This window comes from Marmota flaviventris, chromosome 4, assembly GCF_047511675.1.
Source record: "Marmota flaviventris isolate mMarFla1 chromosome 4, mMarFla1.hap1, whole genome shotgun sequence".
NCBI lineage: Eukaryota > Metazoa > Chordata > Mammalia > Rodentia > Sciuridae > Marmota > Marmota flaviventris.
In genome coordinates this window covers 63,684,885-63,702,207 of record NC_092501.1, presented here as the reverse complement: position 1 = coordinate 63,702,207, position 17,323 = coordinate 63,684,885, and the positions used below count along the sequence as shown (strand labels likewise).

Sequence of the window (17,323 nt, the reverse complement as noted above, 5' to 3'; positions counted from 1 at the left end):
AGCAGATGGGATCCTCGACCCCCAACTCCCATTACCACCAGTGGCGACACCAATGGTCTTAGCCGCCAGACTCCGAAGGTGTGCCCACCAAAGGGGTCAGGAAAAATTAAACTATTGACTCCCAGAACACAGCTCCACAGCACTGGGGCTTAGATGAATGACAGAGAGAGTGCTCAGTCATTAGGGAAATAGAGCACCCAGAGGTGCTGAAAGTGTAACCAAATCCTTGGAGAACCTCCTCCGGTGCACAGGACCTGGCTGGCTGGCAGGAGGAAGGGGAGGAGGGGCCGTAGAAGTGAAACGGCTCTGGACCAACAGGATTGAGAAACTCCCAGGAGCCGCCTTACAGGGATTGCTGTTGACACATTGAGGGCAAATCTCAGCCTGGAGGGCACAGCTTTGCCTACGGGAAGAGAAGAAAATGGATCTCTAAGACCTAATTTTATTTCTTATTTTATTTTATCTTTTCTCTCCCTTTTTCCCTCTTTCTCTCCCCTTCCAAGTTTTATTGTTCTTTCCATTCTCCTCTATGCTATCTAACTCCCCCTCCTTCTTACTTTTCAAGAGCACCTTCCTTTCCCTTCCCCCCAACTTTCATCCCAAGCATTACGTCCTCCATTTCGTGTAACTGTCTAAATGCAAACAGGTGAATGTTTCGAGGCCGTCTATAGTGCTCCTAAATACCTAGCTACTACCAACACCCTGATCCAATTGACGGTTAGCATCCCCCTTCAGTAGAGCAATCTTCTAAAGTAGCCAAGACATACTAACCCGTATACCTTCATAGCACCCAACATAAAGTCCTAAGAACAAAAAACAAATCACTATATGCATACAAAATCCGGAAGCCCTTTATAAATTGAATGAATCAGCTCTAAAGTACAATAAAGCCCAACATCTATAGGCATAATCTCCCACCACAAAGGAGAAACAACAGATATAAACAAAGCCAAAACAAATGTATAGGAGAAGGCAGTTACAAAGCAGTCAAATAGAGCTGGAAAGTAACGTGAACAACATGAAAAAAACAGGGAAAAAAGGAGTACAGATAATGCAGGACAACTTAAATCTACAGGAGGACCTAGAAGCATCAGAAACATGGACAGGGAAAGAAATCAAGGCATACCTAACTCAGATGGAACGGAATTTTAGAGAAGACATGAGACAGCAAATCCAAGAATTGAAAGTATATTTTGAAAACCAACTAAACAAACAAATACAAACTGCAAAGAACGAGCTTTACCAGGAGATAGAGATCTTAAAAAAAAACCAAACAGTGATTTTAGAAATGCAAGAAACCATAAACCAGATTAAAAATGCTAACGAGAATATTACAAATAGACTAGATCAAGTAGAAGTCAGAACATCAGATAATGAAGACAAAGTTTATCAACTTGAAAAGAATATAGTCAATACTGAAAAGATGCTTAAATCTCACGAGCAATCTATCCAAGAGATATGGGATTTCATCAAAAAACCAAATTTGAGAGTCATTGGGATAGAAGAAGGCACAGAGATTCAAGCCAAAGGAATGGACAACCTATTGAATGAAATAATCCTAGAAAACTTCCCAGAGATGAAAGATGGAATGGATTGCCAAATCCTGGAAGCCTACAGGACCCCAAACATCCAAAACTGTAATAGGCCAACTCCAAGACATATAATTATGAAGATAGCCAACATACAGAACAAGGAGAGAATATTAAAAGCTACGAGGGAAAGGAGGCAGATTACATTCAGGGGTAAACCAATTAGGTTAACGGCTGATTTTTCATCACAGACTTTGAAAGCGAGAAGATCCTGGAACAATGTATTTCAAACGCTGAAAAATAATGGATTCCAACCAAGAATACTGTATCCAGCAAAATTAAGCTTCAGATTTGACAATGAAATTAAAATCTTTCACGATAAACAAAAGCTAAAAGATTTCGCAGCCAGAAAACCAGCACTGCAAAGCATTTTGGGCAAAATTCTACAAGAAGAGGAATGGAAAAACAGTGCCCAAAACCAACAGCGGGAGGTATCTCAGTAAAGGCGGAGGAAAACAACCAAAAAGTAAAAACTAGCCAAACTAAAATAAATAAATAAATAAACATGACTGGAAGTACAAATCATATTTCAATTGTAACCTTAAATGTTAATGGACTAAACTCACCAATCAAGAGACACAGGCTGGTAACCTGGATCAAAAAAACAAATCCAACAATATGCTGCCTTCAGGAGACTCATATGATAGGAAAAGACATACACAGGCTGAAGGTGAAAGGTTGGGAAAAATCATACCACTCACATGGCCCTCGGAAGCAAGCAGGAGTGGCCATACTCATATCGAATAAACTCAACTTCAAACCTAAGTTAATCAAAAGGGATAAAGAAGGACACTATATCCTGTTAAAAGGAACTATTCACCAACAAGACATAACAATTATCAATTTATATGCACCAAATAATGGTGCAGCAACATTCATAAAACAAACTCTCCTCAAGTTCAAGAGTCAAATTGACCACAACACAATAATTATGGGTGACTTCAACACACCGCTCTCGCCATTAGACAGATCCTCCAGACAAAAGCTGAATAAAGAAACTATAGAACTCAATGACACAATCAATAACCTAGACTTAACCGACATATATAGAATATATCAACCATCATCAAGTGGATACACGTTCTTCTCAGCAGCACATGGATCGTACTCAAAGATAGATCATATATTATGCCATAGGGCAACTCTTAGTAAATATAAAGGAGTGGAGATAATACCATGCACCATATCTGATCATAATGGAATGAAACTGGAAATCAATGAAAAAAGAAGGAAGGAAAAATCCTGCATCACATGGAAAATAAACAATATGTTACTGAATGATCAATGGGTTACAGAAGACATAAAGGAGGAAATCAAAAAATTCTTAGAGATAAACGACAATTCAGACACAACATACCGGAATCTATGGGACACAATGAAAGCAGTTTTAAGAGGGAAATTCATTTCCTGGAGTTCATTCCTCAAAAAAAGAAAAAACCAACAAATAAACGAACTCACACTACATCTCAAAACCCTAGAAAAGGAAGAGCAAAACAACAGCAAATATAGCAGAAGACAAGAAATAATTAAAATCAGAGCGGAAATCAACGAAATTGAAACAAAAAAAACCATTGAAAAAATTGATAAAACTAAAAGTTGGTTCTTTGAAAAAATAAATAAGATCGACAGACCCTTAGCCATGCTAACGAAGAGAAGAAGAGAGAAAACTCAAATCACTAACATACGGGATGAAAAAGGCAATATCACAACAGACACTACAGAAATACAGAAGATAATTAGAAAGTATTTTGAAACCCTATATTCTAATAAAATAGAAGACAGTGAAGACATCGATAAATTTCTTAAGTCATATGAGCTGCCCAGATTGAGTCAGGAAGACACACACAATTTAAACAGACCAATAACAAAGGAAGAAATAGAAGAAGCCATCAAAAGACTACCAACCAAAAAAAGCCCTGGACCAGATGGGTATACAGCGGAGTTTTACAAAACCTTCAAAGAAGAATTAATACCAATACTTTTCAAGCTATTTCAAGAAATAGAAAAAGAAGGAGCTCTTCCAAATTCATTCTATGAGGCCAACATCACCCTGATCCCGAAACCAGACAAAGACACTTCAAAGAAAGAAAACTATAGACCAATATCTCTAATGAACATAGATGCAAAAATTCTCAATAAAATCCTGGCGAATCGAATACAAAAGCATATCAAAAAAATTGTGCACCATGATCAAGTAGGATTCATCCCTGGGATGCAAGGTTGGTTCAATATACGGAAATCAATAAATATTATTCACCACATCAATAGACTTAAAGATAAGAACCATATGATCGTCTCGATAGATGCAGAAAAAGCATTCGACAAAGTACAGCATCCTTTTATGTTCAAAACACTAGAACAACTAGGGATAACAGGAACTTACCTCAACATTGTAAAAGCTATATATGCTAAGCCTCAGGCTAGCATCATTCTAAATGGAGAAAAACTGAAGGCATTCCCGCTAAAATCTGGAACAAGACAGGGATGCCCTCTCTCACCTCTTCTATTTAATTTAGTCCTTGAAATACTAGCCAGAGCAATTAGACAGACAAGAGAAATTAAAGGCATAAAAATAGGAAAAGAAGAACTTAAAATATCACTATTTGCGGACGATATGATCCTATACTTAGAAGACCCAAAAGGGTCTACAAAGAAACTACTAGAACTGATAAATGAATTCAGCAAAGTGGCAGGATATAAAATCAACACGCATAAATCAAAGGCATTCCTGTATATCAGTAACAAAACTTCTGAAATGGAAATGAGGAAAACCACCCCATTCACAATATCCTCAAAAAAAATAAAATACTTGGGAATCAACCTAACAAAAGAGGTGAAAGATTTATACAATGAAAACTACAGAACCCTAAAGAGAGAGATAGAAGAAGATCTTAGAAGATGGAAAAATGTACCCTGTTCATGGATAGGCAGAACCAACATCATCAAAATGGCGATATTACCCAAAGTTCTCTACAGGTTCAATGCAATGCCAATCAAAATCCCAACGGCATTTCTGGTAGAAATAGATAAAGCTATCATGAAATTCATATGGAAAAACAAAAGACCCAGAATAGCAAAAGCAATTCTAAGCAGGAAGTGTGAATCGGGAGGTATAGCGATACCAGATTTCAAACTGTACTACAGAGCAATAGTAACAAAAACAGCATGGTACTGGTACCAAAACAGGAAGGTGGATAAATGGTACAGAATAGAGGACACAGAGACCAATCCACAAAATTACAACTTTCTTATATTTGATAAAGGCGCTAAAAGCATGCAATGGAGAAAGGATAGCATCTTCAACAAATGGTGCTGGGAAAACTGGAAATCCATATGCAACAAAATGAAGCTGAACCCCTTTCTCTCGCCATGCACAAAAGTAAATTCAAAATGGATCAAGGACCTAGATATCAAATCAGAGACTCTGCACCTGATAGAAGAAAAAGTTGGCTTCAATCTACACATTGTGGGGTCGGGCTCCAAATTCCTTAATAGGACGCCCATAGCACAAAAGTTAATAACTAGAATCAACAAATGGGACTTACTCAAACTAAAAAGTTTTCTCTCAGCAAGAGAAACAATAAGAGAGGTAAATAGGGAACCTACATCCTGGGAACAAATCTTTACTCCTCACACTTCAGATAGAGCCCTAATATCCAGAATATACAAAGAACTCAAAAAATTAAACAACAAGATAACAAACAACCCTATCAACAAATGGGCGAAGGACCTGAACAGACACTTCTCAGAGGAGGACATACAATCTATCAATAAGTACATGAAAAAATGCTCACCATCTCTAGCAGTCAGAGAAATGCAAATCAAAACCACCCTAAGATACCATCTCACTCCAGTAAGATTGGCAGCCATTATGAAGTCAAGCAACAATAAGTGCTGGCGAGGATGTGGGGAAAAGGGTACGCTTGTACATTGCTGGTGGAACTGCAAACTGGTGCGGCCAATATGGAAAGCAGTATGGAGATTCCTAGGAAAGCTGGGAATGGAACCACCATTTGACCCAGCTATCGCCCTTCTCGGTCTATTCCCTGAGGACCTTAAAAGAGCATACTATAGGGATACTGCCACATCAATGATCATGGCAGCACAATTCACAATAACTAGACTTTGGAATCAACCCAGATGCCCTTCAATAGATGAATGGATTAAAAAACTGTGGCATTTATACACCATGGAGTATTACGCAGCACTAAAAAATGACAAAATCATGGATTTTGCAGGGAAATGGATGGCATTAGAGCAGATTATGCTAAGTGAAGCTAGCCAATCCTTAAAAAACAAATGCCAAATGTCTTCCTTGATATAAAGAGAGCAACTAAGATCAGAACAGGGAAGAAGAGCATGAGGAAAAGATTAACATTAAACAGAGACGAGTGGGGGGAGAGAAAGGGAGAGAGAAGGGAAACTATGGAAATGGAAGGAGACCCTCATTGTTACACAAAATTACATATAAGAGTTTGTGAGGGGAAAGGGGGAAAAAAAAACAAGGGAGAGAATTAAACAACAGCAGATGGGGGTAGAGAGGGAAGATGAGAGGGAAGGGGAGGGGGGATAGTAGGGGATAGGAAAGGTAGCAGAATACAACAGTCACTAATATGGTATTATGTAAAAATGTGGATGTGTAACCGATGTGATTCTGCAACTTGTATTTGGGGTAAAAAATGGGAGTTCATAACCCACTTGAATCAAATGTATGGAAGATGATATGTCATGAGCTGTGTAATGTTTTGAACAACCAATAAAAAAAAAAATTAAAAAAAAAAATGTTAGTGTTTATAGAAAAAGATTTAAAATCCATAGTTTGTTCTTTGAGCTTTGGTTTTGTGAAGGTGGAAACAAGGACAATAATAAATTAAAAAAACAAACAAACAACTAGTTGGAATTCACTTTAGACACCCCCTGCCCCCAGCATAGAAAATAGTCATTTACTTCTCAGGGTTTTTGTGGCTTCTTTGATTTCAGCCGTCTTCCTGACCTTGCCAGTTCCAGCCCCCCTTGATGATTATTTAGGACATCTTTCTGCATAGCTTATTGGATTAAGATGCTCTGGTTTGCTTACTGCTCTAATTGCTGCCTTGTACACCTACCCCAAGCTCTGTGGCACTTTTACACAGAGGTCTGCCTCCTGCTCTATCCTTCTGGCTCCAGGGCTGGATGTCCTGGACCAGCTGCCACGTATATCCCTGCAGAGAAATGGGCTTGCCCTCCTCCTGAGGGTGTCATGAGTCCGGAACTGCTGAGGCCAGAACATATCAGTGGTGTGCAGTCTCAGAGTTGTGGAAACTGACTGGGAGTCACTTTGGAAAGCTTCACAAATAACTTCCTATGGGAAGTTTTGATATGGCCCCTTCCCCCTCGTCATTCCACCTGTCAGTGACAGCCAAGCACAGGTACTTCACAGCTTTGTTTTGTGTTGTGTCTTAAAGTCTGTTTTGAGTGTACCCTAGCACGAGGCTGTAGGACAGAGGAGATGGCAGGAGACCTGGTCCCTGCCCTGGATGCATGAGGTGAGGCTTGAAGCTATGCTGAGTCACCCACAGATCCTCTGGGTCACCTGTCCTTTCTCCTTTAAGACTTACGTCATACGTGCCTTCCTTCTCTATCTGAGATATTTCTCTAATTTCCCTCCAGTCAGCCAACTTTTTCTCCTCCTTTAGGTCATGGCATCAGTAGGCACTTAGTTGTCTACCCATAACAGGGTTAGGATCCCCTCTCTACTCTGTTCCCCCCACCCCCTGTTTTAAAATTTGGCACACAGTACCATAATCTGGGTTAACTTCTCCCTTGTTGGACCTGAGCTCATGAAGGGTTTGCTGTCGTATACTTAGTGTCAGTGACAGTGCCTAACTGCAACAAGTCAATATGAGGTAACCAGGGCACTTACTGTATGTAGCTCATGCTCTGTAATTGGGTGTTCCCCACACATTTTGTCCTCAAGCCCTCACAACAGCCCTAGGAGCAGATATGATAAATAGTTTTACAGAGGAATAAAACGAGACTGGTAGAAGTTACGTGATCTGCCCAGTAAGACATAGCTAGACTCTAGCTGGTGCTTTCCAGGTTCCCACTCTTCATGGCTTAATAAGTGTTATAAGGATTCATTTTCCCAGACTTACGGAGCTTGCTGTGTGCTGGGCAGAAAGCACAATATCTATTTTGCAGAGGCAGACTATAAACAAATAAACAAAGAACATTCATGATTGCCAAAGGGTTTTGAGGGAAATGAGCATAGTGAGGGGTAAGAATGATTCTGTTTGGGGTGGTCTGAGTGGAAAGGCTGGTGTTGTGGACAAGGTGGCAGCTGAACACTGAGTGTGAGAAGGGGTCTTGATAGTAAACTCTGGAGAACAAATGTAAAGGCCCCATTTTAGGAGGCAGCTAGTGTGGCTGGAGCAGATAAAGTTGAGGAGGATAATTGTGGAGAGCAGTGACAGTGACTGGGAGACCAGTTTCTGAGATTGGGGTCCCTGGTAACTTCATGGCTGTGGTATACTTGGTGACTGGGAAAGTTTCTGTGCAAAGGCATAGGATGCCCCGTTGCTATGGAGATGCCCTCCATGCTGCAGTCTTATCAGCTTCCACCTTATTCTCAAGCATGGCAGCCCCAGGGAATAAAGGAACTTCCTTGCTAAGATAACCGCAATGTTTCACCAGTTCTGCTGCTCCTGAAACTGCCAGCAAATTAGTAACTTTAAACAATGGACTTTCTTGAGAGCTGCACAATGCTCCTAACATTGCACATTGCAACTGTATAATGTAACTGGAAATAGCTGCATACTGTTGCTAATTCTATAACTTTCATAAATACAAATAATAATGCTTGCATAGTCTTTTATCTGATTTAGAGACTTATGTAATAAAGATTGCTGGTGTCACTCTTTAGACCTGCTTCTCCATCAGAGAGCAGTTCTCCACCTGACCCCAGCTGTTTTATCTTCAAGATCTGTGGACATGACTCTTTATTTTTTTCCAATCTCCCATTGCCTCTCACTGTAACCTGCTAGTTTGGCCATGCTGGCTGCAGCAGATAATATTTTTTATTTTTAAAATATGTATATAGAATTAACTAACCAAATTAATGGCAGGAACAACTAAATAGATTAACAGGGAAAGGCAGTGGGGAAAGAAGAGGAGGTAGGGGCCAGGTCTTGTAGGACTCGAGTAATAAGCTCACCTGCCTTCAGAACCAGACCAGCACCTGGACTTAGTGAAGACAGCGTGGCCTGCCTTTTGCTTTCAATTTTTAATAGAGACATTGGTATAGAGAAATATTTATGTAAGCAAAACAGCAGTGCGGATACCATGATAAATGGCAGTACACGTGTGATGATGGTAACAGCACATGGCTTTTGACCTCAGATTCAGAGTCATAGTAGGGGCCAGGAGCAGCTGAGGGCCTGCTGGCCCTGACTAAAGAGGGCAGCTGGTCCTCAGTGCCAGCTATGTGTTGCCATGTGGGAATGTGGGCTCCATGTGCCGAATCTTCCAAGTTTCCCATAGAATTAGAAATCTGAATTTCTATGTGAAATTCTTGTATTCTAAAATGTTGGGTCAAGCTGTAACAATCCTAACAATAGGTAGACAAAATACCTGTGTGGGCGATAGTTTGAAACATCTTCTGAAAGCCCTTTAGGCTGTCATAAAGGGGATTGAATGAAATAATGATGCAAGTTAACCATTTAGCTTTGTGCCCAGTACTTGGCCAATACTGAGGAGAAGAAAGGTGCTTATCATGGATTGCACTGTTAATGTGTTTAGTTGTCTGCAACCATTATTTTAGTTAACTATAAATTTATTTAAAAAAATATCTGTCAAGTCCTGTGCAACAGTTTATTCAGGGCTACAAGAACCAGTCGATGAGGGGATTATGAAAAAACAAACAGACACAGAAGTAGAGAAAAGGTTGAGGCTCAGTGGTTCGTCCTACCTCTAGTGGAGGAAGACTAACCACAAGCAAGCTTGGCACATTTATTATATAGATTTAAACATCAGAAGGATTTATTGTGAGAAAGCTTCTTCAAGATAAACAAAACCAAAGCTGAGGGTAAAAGCAGCTCAATTAGGGCTTATTAGCTTGTATCTATAATTCTATACCTTTTGGCAGCAGGCTTTTGAACGTAAGGTTAAGAAATAATAAAATTGGCTAGCACGGAATTTCCCTTTGAACAAGGTCTCACAATGCAGCTGGGCAGTTTTCTCAGAGCATTTGTTCCAAAAAATTACCAAGAGAGGTGTTGCCTCTGTCTTTGGGCAGTTCTAAGACCCATAATTCATTCCCTGCTCCTGACAAATATCCTGGTCTAGTTCAAGGATTAAATTAATGAATGGTTGGTAGTTACTGTTATTTGCTTATTGAGGAGTTTTTTATCTTTTTGCTCTTAGTTTGGTACATTCTATATTCATATTATATATAGAATATATACATTCTATATATACATTCTATATTCATGTTAAAAAGTAAACATGAGCCAGGCATGGTGGCACACATCTGTAATTCCAGCTATTTGGGAGGTTGAGGCAGGGGAATTGAAAGTTGGAGGCCAGCCTGTGCAACTTAGTGAGACCAAGTTTCAAAAATCAAAAGGGCAGCCTTGAAATAGAAAAAGGGCTGGGAATGCAGCTAGGTGGTAGAGCCACCCTTAGTTCAATCCCTAGTACCAATAAATAAATGAATAGATACATATGTTTGTTATGTATGTAGTATGTAAATAAACATCAATCTGGTGTAATTCATGTGATAAAATTATCAAGGGACAAAGGGGAAACATTTTGGAGTTACTTGTCCTTATTCACTGTCCACTTCCACAGTTTTGCCATCGTTGCTCCCCTCACATTCCTGTGTTTGGGCTCATTTTTAGAATCAAGACCTCCTGGCTGAATGTGTAAGTGGGAAGGAACCACAGCATAAATGCCATCCTGGACCATGTGAAGGATGACGGGAAATTAGCTTTATGAAATGACATTGTGTTTAGGAGGTTTTCATCAGTTTTAATGAAATACAAATGTGCTCAAAGCAAGCTATTTTTTTCCCAGAGGTGGAGAGATCTTCATTTAGTATGGCCTAACTCACACAATTTTGTCTCACAAGAATCATATTTGGTGTGTTGCAATCGTTGGCGGTAGTCTTGGGGAATTTTATTCAGCACAAGCATCTCTGATGGTTCTGGCAACAAGTTGGCTTAATTACTTGTTCAAGTTTTTTTTTTTTTTGGTTTTGTATCTGTAAAAATTCTGGAGCATCATGGAGAGGAACACTGGGAATTACAAAATATATTTGAATATTTCTAATAGATTAAAGGTTTATGAAAACATCTTTTTTTTCCCAAGATTTTTTTTACATTGTTTTAAAATGAGATCATTTTATTTGATGGAAACTGGATATTTGAAAACAAGCAGTTTTTTATTTTGATGAAAAATCTTATATAAGTTCAAATTCTTAATTGAGTCAATATTTCTCTCAATTTTTGTACAGATCATGGAAGAAACAAATACTCAGATTGCTTGGCCTTCCAAACTGAAGATTGGCGCCAAATCCAAGAAAGGTAAATTGTAAGAGAAAGTGGCAGTTTTGATAACTGATGTTATGGAATTACTGCAGGTTTGCTGAGGAGAAAATGAACCAACCTTTATTCTTATCAGTTTTCCCCCAAATATTTAACAAATAATAATATTTGGAAGGATGACCATAATTAAAAATAATATGCAGTTTTCCAACAACAGAAAATGTTTTTAAGTATAAATATTATAATAGAAATGTTATTATAAAAGATATTATGCAACCTATGGTCTCAAATATGCCCAGTTGATAGCCATGATTAATGATAACTCCACATGTAAAAAATGTGTTTTCAATACATAGGCTTTCTTTATACTTTTTTAAAAATTTGCTACAAACATTTAATATTTATTTTTTCCCCTTTAATGTGATACAAAGCTTAGATGTCTTTTCGTGAGTGCTTCCTTTCCATCTGATAGCAAAGAGCCCATTAGATTTCCTTTTAGACTGAGCACTTCTCTTGCCAATTTCTGCCCTGCCATGTATAGGACACTAGCCAATATATGGGCAGTCAGAAATGGAAGTATATCTGTCTAGCCGCCCTTAGATGCTCCCTGCCCCCATATTAAGATTACATAGTATTTTCCAGTGGGGCACTGCAGCATACACCTGTAATTCCAGAAGGTCAAGAGGCTGAGGCAGTAGGATTGCAAGTTCAAAGCCACCCTCAGCAACTTAGTGAGACCCTATCTCAAAATAAAAAATGAAAAGGGTTGGGGATGTAGCTCAGTGGCAAAGTGCCCCTGGGTTCAATTCCCAGTACCAAAAGGCGGGGTGGAAATAAAGACTATGCAGTATTTTCAATGGACTTGCCAGTTTATATTTTTATGGAAGTTTTTCTTTTTAAAGAATGACCTTACTTTCAGCAACTCTATTGTGTACATTTCACTAAAAATAATACAAATGCTTGAGGTAATGACAAATACCATCAGACAATTCAAAGTATAATGATTGTGTACACTGAGCTTTATGCCTTGTGCTCTGGGCTTTCTGTTGTTGTTGCTATTTAGTTTTACATTTTTGTTCCTTCTATAGCTTTTATTGCTAAATGATACTAAGCATTGCAAAGTTGCTCAATTTCCTTTCTTACTTTAGTCCAGATTTTCTTCTTTTAATTTCATTTTACTAGAGTTACTCATCCCATGGAATGTACATTATTTTACAGTTATTATTTTTTTGTGAGTGCTGTTGGCTGGACTTTGGCATGCCTGCAGAAACTCTGATCTTGGTCTCTTTTTATTTGTGATTGTGGTGGCTAAGAAGACATGGTAAATTTCTACCTGTAGTTCCTTACATTTGCATGAACATTGTACTTGTCAGTTGTTTGAGAATAAGTTTTCAATTAATTTTCATGATGTGTTGGGATGTTTTGTACTTATTATGTGGAAGATAACACTGCCCTTAGTGGGTTATATGCCAACTTATTTATGACTTTAAAATAAAAAATCCCTGGCATGCTACTTGGGTAAACTGAAATTTAAACATAAACTGGATTTTCTGTTTCTGTAGTCAGGCATTTTTACTTAAAGAATAAAACAACCTTTGTTACCTAATAAAAATGAAATGTAATCAGTCCCTCAAGAAAACCCCCAAGGAGACATGAATATTAAGACACTACCAGATAATTTTGTATGGCTTATTCTTTTGCAGTATCCATGTTACAGTCCCCCCAATGTTATCATGAAACTAAGAATTGAATCATTTTTCTTTCAAAATGTGGATAGAGCTTTAGAGATTTTAGAAAAATACAGAAATTAATGGAATATTTTCATGTTTTTAGATTGATTTTCTGCCACTGACACGGTTAACCTATTCAGAGTGGAGTGGCAGTCCACATTTTGGTTGTACAAAATTTGCTTTAGAAATAAGAATATTTCAGCAGCACATTGGAGGGTATTTGGAATAATTTTCACATGGTTAAAGTTAAACTTTGGGGGCTGGGGTTGTAGGTCAGTGGTAGAGCTCTTGCCTTGCAAGTGTGAGGCACTGGGTTCCCTCCTCAGCACCACATAAAAATAAATAAATAAGGGCTGAGGTTATGGCCCAGTGGTAGAGTGCTTGCCTAGCATGTGTAAGGCATTGTGTTGGATTCTCATATAAATTAATAGATAAATAAACAACTAAAACAAAAAATTAAAAAAAATAAAGATACTATGTCCATCTACAACTTAAAAAAAAAAAAGGTTAAACTTTGGAATTGAGCCTAAGAATTGATCCCTCCAGGCATGAGTCTATAGACTTTGTTTTATGTTCTTTTATTTATGAAGTGCTCTGAACGTACACAGTACTGTACAAGGAGCAGAAAGAATGTGCCAAAAGAGAACAAGGAAGAGGAAAGAATCAAGAGTTTGCCTCTGAGGAATTTACTGTTCTGAATTTACTTGAGTGCTCTTAGTCTTTAAACACAGCTGTGGAATCAGCCTTTGGCTAACATCCCTGATATGTATATAGACCTACATCATTTTAAAAATGGTTTAGTGCAGAGACAGAGTTTGTTTGACTATAATTTGTAGTCAGTAAAAGTAAAATGAAAGTGGTGGGGGGAATTTTAGAAGGTAATTATTTGCTCTTTGATCTGGTGTGACTGTTCCCCGCTGCCCTTGAGTGTTGTGGAAGAGTTGATCTTTCATCCATCTTCATTCCCAACTATTATTATTCAAAAGACCAAAGAAAATAAATGTATTTAGGGACGATGCCATGGATGATTATTTAATTCTAAATCCCATAATGATCTGAAGATTTGGAATATATGGATAATCCCCAGACTGTGCTAGAGAGACAACACAGCCACAGGCTTGTGTTGTATTTCACTTTCTAGTTTTTACAATGCACACTGGTCGAATGTTTGAGCCTAGACAAACATTTTTCAATGGCCGCTCTTACCACGGTCTGCCCCTTTCTTTACCTTATTGGAATTTAGCCTTGTATTTTTCAAATTATTTCCAGTAGTTGTGCCCAAACTTAATTTTGGAGCCGTTGATCCTTGATCAGAGTAGCTGTATGGGAGCGTTGGTGGAAGTGCTGGTGGGATGCTGTCTGGCAGAGAGCAGCCTGAATTGGCCACCAATTAGGAAATTCAGATTCTTCTCTGAAGTCTGTGGGTTAGTAGTTCTGGGGCAGCACTGGGAGTCCTCATATTGAACAAGTTTCTCTAGTTATTGTGGTCAAACTGAGTTTGGAAAACAAAAATCATACCATCTGATGTGGAAATAATATGACTTGGTTGCTAAGAAGTCTGTTCAGATGGCAGTGGATCATGCAGTCAGCTAACATGGATAAGTTTGGAGTGATGATAACCTCATTCAATGCCTGTGTTAAAAATGATTTTGAGCAAAGGAACATCTGGTGTTTCTTCTCTGCCTTGCCATACCTTATTTTTTTAAACATTAAAAACAATTTGCTGTTGTTGTTGTTGTAGATGGACACAATACTTTTATTTTAGTTGTTTTTATTTTTATGCACGCTGGGGATCGAACCCAGTGCCTCACACATGCTAGGCAAGTGCTCTACCACTGAGCCACAATCCCGGCCCATTGCTGTACCTTCTTACCCTTTCTTTTTCCCTCCCTCTTTCGCTTTTGCTCTCCTTCCATTTCTCTTTGGCCATGTTCTAGATAGAATATAGTTGAAGAAAGTGATAGAAACATTTTCATATATGCAGGATATTTTGGGGAAGTGCATATTTTGTGATATAAACTGAGGGACATGGAATTTTTGAAAACCCCCAGAGCATTTGAAATTATTGGAAGATTGAATCCTCACCGAAGCCAGAAAGAACTAAAAATTTAAGATTCAAGATAATGGACATTAAAATGGATGACTCTTGGATTATCTTAATGGGGGCCATGATTAAGACAAATAAAGCAACACTTAGCATTTATTCTGAATAACATGAATTTATTTTGTGTAGAAGAAAATGAAACTGTTTCAAACTTGTGGAATTGGAGCAGTCAAACAGTCTGATTTACATAGAAAATTCGAGGTTTGTGCTTGTGAAACTAGTTCTAGGGATTAAGGTGTTCAATGGTACAAAAGTTTACTAATATAGAATAACTTCAGGCACTCATTAAAATTTTAAATGTGCTATTCTGAGTCACAGCCTGCTTTGAAATAAATGCAGCTTCATTAAAATACAAACAACATTTGAACAAGTTTGACTGTTTTGCCAAGAGAATTCCTGCCAGACTTGCCTTAACAAATAGATAAAAGTGATTTGTAATGAGAATTTATCACACTGGTGATTGTGCTGTGAACTCCAACATGCTAGATGAGTTTGTTCTCTTAAATAAGGTAAATATTTTTCTTAAAAGCCTCTTTTTTCTCTTAATTTGCTCATCAATCTCTTTCTTCTTAGATTGGCAAAGGTAAATGTGGGTGAACATTGGTTAAAGTTTTTATGCCAAATTCCAAATAAATGAGGTCAACATTAATGAAGCTTTATTGCAGAGTTAAACCAAGTGATAGAAACTGGTCTCTGCAAAGTGGTACTGGGGTGACAACCTAAGATGTCCCAGGACTAGCAAAAATGAGAGTGTTGAATGGATTACTGGTGTATCCTGGTTAGAGGGAATCTGGCACCATGTTTAGTTGTTCTCTTCCTCCAAGAATGAACAAGAGAATCATCAGGATTCCATGAGAGTTTATTATTTTTTGTTGAATTCCATCAGAAGTAGTAGATATCTAACAGAAAATCTTAACATAGGAAAAATTTTAGAAAAAAATATTTTTTTCTTGGGAAATGTTTTGCTGAGTGTACTTATGCTTGTGTTGGGTGTTCATGGTAGACTAACTAGTGGAAGCCTTTAACATAGCAGTGTTCAGAGGATGGAGGGTAGAGGAAAGGGTGGTGTGGCATACTGGACCAAGTGTTTACAGTGGTGGGTTGCAAACTATGAGGGGTATAAACTTTATTTAGTGAGTTACAACCAGCTATAAAATACACCCAACTAAATTAGAAAAGACAAGAGTGTAAGGATATTGTTTAATGCAACTTTGAGTCATATATGTCACATGCACTCACATGTTTAGTAGGTCAGGATGTAACAAAGGTGACAAAGAAAGGTTGTAGAACCCGGGATAGTGGTCAGTTCTCCAAAGGGTAAAGAGCAAATGGATTGTTTTGATCATTACATCCCTAGCACTGAAACCAGAACATAGTTGGTGCTTGGTAAATATTTATAGATCACCTGAGCCCTCAACTACATCATAGTGGAATTACTCATGTAGGTGACAATGTCTGTCCCTAGGGTATGTTGCCTAACAACAAGATTTTAAATTGTGGCATTCACTCTAATGAGTAATACCAACTAATAGACCCCCTCATGTGATCAAATATGGGGAATGATTGTGGGGAGGCCTTCTTTTAGTGGTTTAGAGTAGTTCTAATGAAGGAAGGAGAAGGAAACCAGGGAAAATGATCCAATCATTTTCATTTAGGGGCACCCGACTGACTGAAATTCTGGTGCTGTTCTTAGCAAGCTTGTAAATGAGACTTAAAAAGACACAGCCTCCTGGCTGACCTCAAGACCAGAATTGTTTTGGTTGTGGCTATTTTAATTATTTGGATACATAATTGAATTATCAATAGAAATGCTGAGTATTACTATTTGTTGTGAACTAGTGGGGCCATATGCTTGGCTAAATATTTTATGTACATAATCTTCAGTGTTACCTAATTATCAGAGCAACCTATGAGTTATCATGTGGTATTCTGTTTACATAGATGAAGAAACTAAAGTTCATGAAGGAAGAATAACTTGCCCATAGTTTTATAGTTAAAAGTAGAGGGCCTTGAACTTGAATTCAGGTCTGTTCCTAGAGCCCTAATAAGTCCTAATCATTATACTGAAATGTCTTTTCACATCCATGTCTCGGTGAGAAAATACCTTTCCTGGTGCTTTTCTTCATCTAGGGTGGTCTGTGTCATCCTTCAATGACTATTGGCATTTATAGCTGATAATAATTGGCCCAGTTTCATAATGCCTCTGTCCTTGGAAAATTATGGAGACTTCATGGTAAACTGAGCTTAGCTCATCCTTATTTTTGCAGTCAATACCTCCTTTTCCAGGTTTTACAGGTAAAAACATGAAACCACTCATGACTCGGCAATTCTTTAAAAAGTTTTTCCCTCTGAATTTTCACGTGATACTTCATGTATTAT

General features: G+C 38.2%; 1 protein-coding gene across 2 annotated transcripts in view; it reads left to right on the top strand.

Annotated features, from left to right (window-relative positions):
* The window catches only part of Bicc1 (BicC family RNA binding protein 1), a 280,330-nt gene that overhangs the window by 162,227 nt on the left and 100,780 nt on the right, over positions 1-17,323 (top strand). For both annotated transcript variants that reach the window (XM_027931424.2, XM_071611241.1), the window contains exon 3: positions 11,080-11,149. In XM_027931424.2, the coding sequence (XP_027787225.1) occupies positions 11,080-11,149 (70 nt within the window). The remainder of the gene's footprint in view (positions 1-11,079; positions 11,150-17,323) is intronic.